The 5,353-nt window shown below is 38.5% G+C and overlaps 1 protein-coding gene across 1 annotated transcript; it reads right to left on the bottom strand.

The window, feature by feature from the left end:
* Window positions 1-3,473: 3,473 nt before the first annotated feature.
* On the bottom strand, window positions 3,474-4,445 carry LOC127186738 (olfactory receptor 11G2-like). Its single transcript, XM_051142976.1, has one exon. It carries the CDS (start codon window positions 4,443-4,445, stop codon window positions 3,474-3,476), a length of 972 nt encoding a protein of 323 aa, XP_050998933.1.
* Window positions 4,446-5,353: the final 908 nt, after the last annotated feature.

Below are 5,353 nucleotides of genomic sequence, written 5' to 3'. Positions count from 1 at the left end.
CTGGTGATGCTCTTTTGTTCAGAAAGTCCTCACCTACTCTGGTACCTTGAAGGTTATTCTCTGTGTTTTAGTCTAGAAGTTTGAGCATTTCCAGTCTTAAATTAAAGCATTTGATGCAATTTGAATTAGTTATTGTATAAGGTGAAAGGTATGGCTCTATTTTGTCCTTCTATAGATTAGGGCATCCTATTTGCCAGCACCATTTGTTAAATAGGCTATTTTTCACTGCCTCTTTTTGCCCTCCTTGTGAAGGAATAGATAGTCATAGTATGTTGGTTTAGTTGCAGAACCCTATTCCTTTATATTGGTCCACCTGCCCATTTTTTATTACAGTACCAGGCTGTGGTTCCATATAAATTATTAGATTTTTCTAGGTCTGTGTTATAGTGCATCAGAATTTTAAATTGAAAATGGATTTTTAAAATACAATATGGTCTATTACAAAAACTGTAAGAATAGAGTACTCCTATTCTGTATGGGAATAGAAGCAATTCCTTCTAGATCTGCTTGCCTCCTCACTGACCCAAATCTATACTCTCTCTCTCATTAGAAAACAGAAACCTAATAAAATAAAAACAAACAAGAATAGGGTAAACAAACAAAGGAATAGGAAAAAAAGAGTCAATGAAAAGGTGCAAGGAACACATGCAGACGCAGAGACACATACATTTTCCAACAGAAACCTCAAATCTCATTGGAAATCACATTTTACAAGCTGCAAAGTAAAACAAGGAGAAAGCCCAGAGAATCACGGGACAAATATAAAGCCCTTTAAAAATGCCATTGAGTTCATGTTGTGTTGGCCATCTACTGCTGGGCCCATAAGTATGGTTTATATATGCAGTGAGATTTAGTTGAAGGAAACTAAATTTTCTTTTCTTTTCTTTTTTTTTTAAACTAAACTTTCTTTTCTTTTTTTTTAAACTAAATTTTCTTTTGAGCAGTTATCAGTTGGAGATAGCTTGTGGGGGCTTCTGTTCACCTTTGCTGTCAGATCTAGGAGGCCATCTGGTGTAGACGAGTTTTTTTTAAACTAAACTTTTCTTTTGAGCAGTTACCAGTTGGAGATAGCTTGTGGGTCAGGAATGGGGGCTTCTGTTCACCTCTGCTGTCAGATCTAGGAGGCCATCTGGTGTAGACGAGTGCCTGCCCTGTGCATGCTGCCACAGCCTCTGTGAGTTCATATGTGTGCCAGTCCTGTTGTATCTAGAAGACCTTGTTTCATTAGTGTCTTCCACCCCCAATGGCTTTTTATAATCTTTCTGCTTCCTTTCCTGCAGGGTTTTCTGAGCCCTAAAGGAAGAGGCTTGAAGTAGAGATCCTATTTAGGGCCCAATATAACACCATAACTTTGATGGATACTGGATTAAATCTATACATTAGTTTTCTCTGCACAGCCATTATTACAATATTAATTCTAATAATTCAGGACTATGGAAGGCTCTTCTATCATTTAATATAGTTTCTGATTTACTTTTTCAGTGTCTTAATATTCTCATTGTAGAGGTCTTTCTCTTCTTTGGGTATGTATTGAGTGGGATATATTTTCTACTTTTTCTCAGACTAAATTTTTAGTATATATACAGTATATATGTATATATGCATATATTATATAGTGTATAATATATATTATATATGCATATATTATATATGGTATTTTGTATGCTGATTTTATACCTTCTAACTTTACTGTGTTTATTAGATCTAAAAGTTTTCTGCTAAAATATTAAAATAAAATAATTATAGCATATTTTATATGGTAGAAATTCACAAGGAATTTTTTCCTTACGTTAGTTTTAATACTTTATTTTAGGTATAAATAGAAACTGCACTTATATTATTTTAAAGATAACTGTGAAGCTAATAACCAATCTGTTTCTGTCAACATTGCCTTTTTTTTAAAAACAAGAAATGGGAATCATTGCCTCTCAGTGGAAAAGGCTTCCATCTGTGTTTAGCTGTATCTAGACATCACATTTTTCCTGTTGTATTCTTGTTTGTGCTGTAACAATTTATAGAATAGGCAACGCCACCATAGACTATGTAACCTGTCCCTGTGGTTATGGCTACACCTCTGTCACTGAGCTAGGTTGATTCCTCTTCTAACTGCAGGGGAAGAGCCTGTGAAGCTTTGAAGTTGGCTGTATCAAAGTAAAAACTAGGTCTGTATCCAAGACATGATTAGCAAACACCCCTGTGAACATTGTTACTCTGATTAATAAGTATCGGCACACAAGATCATTCCAAATTGAGAGGAATATGAATAGGATTTGTATATAAGATTCTGGTCGTGATCAAGAGTGAGTAAAATAACTTAAAGTTACTATAAGATCTGGATGAAATACATAGAAAATAAAGGTACTAGAAAGAAAGGGACACAGTTATGGTGTTAGGGTTTACAGTTTCAAGATGAAGGGAAAACAGCACGTGATTCTCCCTGTGGACTAAAGTTTTAGCAGACACATTTCACTGGGTAGAGAAAAGATACAGAGTGGAGACACGGGAGAGAAAGGGATAATTGGGAAGGACAGGATCTGTGCAGAAATCAGCAGCTCTTCTCAACCATGGATCTGGAAGTATTTTGAGTTTGTAGCTGTTAAAGCAATCAGTCTTTGAGAAACAAATTGTAGATAGAGAAGGGCCACCGAGAAATGAGGCTCAAGGCAAATGTCACATTGCTCTGTGATGCCCAAGCTTGATTGTCACCTTGGCAGGGTCTGGCACTAATTAAAAGCAAGATGCTGGGCACTCCTGCTAGGTGTTTTCTTCACCAGACTATATGAATCAAGAGGACCCATTCTAAATCTAGGTGGCACTTTCTGGTGGAAGAAGGAAACTTGGGTTCTTTTTGCCTGTTGGCCTTCATTCTTTCCGGAAAGTTCATCTGTCTCTTAACTGTCATACTCCTTTACCAATAGTAGAACTAAGTTCTTTGGGATCTCAATGCAGGCTAAAGACCAGCAGATCTCCAGCATCCATAGCTACTGGGTTCCTGACCTTTCATGTGTGAACTATTGAATGACTACCCAGACCTATATGTTGGTCTAACCTCTCCTCTGTCTGTCTGTCTGTCTGTCTGTCTGTCTGTCTGTCTATCTATCTATCTATCTATCTATCTATCTATCTATCTATCTATCTAATTCATTCATATATTTAATTCTGTTCCTTTGGATAGCCCCAATATACTTTCTGAGGCATGTATAAAATTCTGAAATGTTTACATATAAAACAAGATTTCAAGAGTGTTGGAAAAAGCTGAGGATCTAAGCAGGTGAAAATTTAAGAGTAGTGGTGTTCAGAAATATTAAATAGGATCAAAATAACCTGCATTTATCTGAGGCATAATAAGCAGCAAGACAGATATTCAAGGACCGAGATAAAAAGTAGTGTGGCAATTCTTTTAGATGATTCTGATTTTGGTCAATTATTTTTAACAATACCAGTTAAAATCTGAAAACAAATTAAATGCACATTTAATTGCTCAAGGTCTTTTTTGATGACCGATTTTTTATCTTCTTCAGAATTTCCTTCAGAGCTACCTTTATAGGTTTGTTCCTAAGACTATATATCACAGGATTGAGGAGTGGGGTTAAGACAGAATAAAACAGAGTCACAATCTTCTGCATCCCAGCTTCGTGCTCAGCTGTTGGGCTCCCATACATGACCAGTACTGAGCCGTAGAATAATGTAACCACAGCCAGATGAGACCCACAGGTTGAAAAAGCCTTCCTTTTTCCAGAGGCTGAAGGGACCTTCAGTACAGCTGTTAGGACCAGAGCATAAGACGCCATGATAAAGACAAAAGGAATAATGAGAGGCAGAGGACTTAAGATGGAGAAGACCAGCTCTGTCAGGGAAGCTTTTGTGCAAGTCAGTGCCAGCAGAGGGCCCGGGTCACATAGGAAGTGGTCGATCATTCTGGACCCACAGAAGGACATCTGGGAGATGATGATGATGGGAACAGGGAACCAGAGGAAACCAAGTACCCAGCAACCGATCGCGAGGGTGTTGCAGAGGCACCCAGTCATGAGAGCAGGATAATGCAGAGGCCTGCAGATGGCGAGGTAGCGGTCAGCTGCCATGACTGCCAGGAAAAAGCATTCTGTAGACCCCAAGGAGAAGAAGAAATAGAACTGCAGGAAGCACCCAGAGAAGGAGATGACCTTGGTGTCAGAGAGGAAGTTGGCCAACATGTTGGGGACTGTGGAGGTGACATAGCAGATCTCCAGGAAGGAGAAGTTGGCCAGTAGGAGGTACATGGGGGTGTGGAGTCTCTGATCGCAGCGCACAGCACAGATGATGGAAGCGTTGCCCATGAGGGTGAGGAGGTAGGTGATGAAGAGGAGCACAAAGAGGAGGATCTGCCCCTCCCTGGGGCAGGGGAAGCCCAGGAGGATGAAGCCAGTGATGGTGCTGGAGTTGCTGGGGCTGCTGAGGGTTTTCATCTGTCTGTGACCTGAGAAAAGACCAGAAAGTATCAAATGGATAAAGCCAGTTGATGACTCAGAGTTTTATTTAAATTATTATAGACAGAAAACATGTTTTATTAGCCACTTAAGAAATACATTGATCTGAGTTGATTGTTTACTCCCATTCTTTGCTTCCCTACACTTTTCACTATTGACACAAGGAACCAATTAGTCATAATTGATAAGTGCTCTTCCTTCTCCTTATCTTCCTCCTCCTCACTCTCTCTACCCTATTAAGTTAAACTCTAATGTAATTTTTAAACATGTTTACATTTTATTCAAGATATTACATATGTGTATGTAATCAAGTATATGTAGATATACTCGCACAAAACAAGATTTCCACTTAGTTTTTAGAAGAAGTGAAATCCTTGGACCTCTTGGTGTAGAGCATCTTGCCATCTGTAATTATTAGTCATGTTATATCCATATTGTGTTTTAGAAAATTGAAATCAGATTAAGTTAGGGAACACCCTTGCTTATAAACTTTAGCTAGCTTTCCAAGATACTTGGAATAAATTTCCAGGGCATGGATTTTCTCTCGATTCCTCTTAACATCTCTGATCATCTTTCCCTCTCTCTATCCTCATGTTTATACATGGTGCAAACACACACACCTCATATAAACATATAAAACAAGGATTATTGAATATAACACTGGACAACAAAGAGTAACACTGTATATCATCTGCTGAGCTCTCCTCTTCCCATTGAGAGGTGTGTATTTTTGGAGCACATAGCCGCTCATCACATTTCTCCAGAAAGTGACACCAACTTTAATGAGTTTTAGTAGGAGTTGGCAAACAAAAAGCCATGCTCTTTCATCCATTGTAAAACTTAACAACATGCAGAAAGAGTGCTCAGCTTGGTGCCCATAATAAAAG

The sequence above is a fragment of the Acomys russatus genome, chromosome 3 (assembly GCF_903995435.1).
Source record: "Acomys russatus chromosome 3, mAcoRus1.1, whole genome shotgun sequence".
In the NCBI taxonomy this organism is placed as follows: Eukaryota; Metazoa; Chordata; class Mammalia; order Rodentia; family Muridae; genus Acomys; species Acomys russatus.
This window is presented reverse-complemented; position numbering and strand designations above follow the sequence as displayed.

Coding starts and splice junctions, on each gene's coding strand:
- LOC127186738 (XM_051142976.1), bottom strand. CDS start 4,445: ATGAAAACCCTCAGCAGCCCCAGCAACTCCAGCACCATCACTGGCTTC.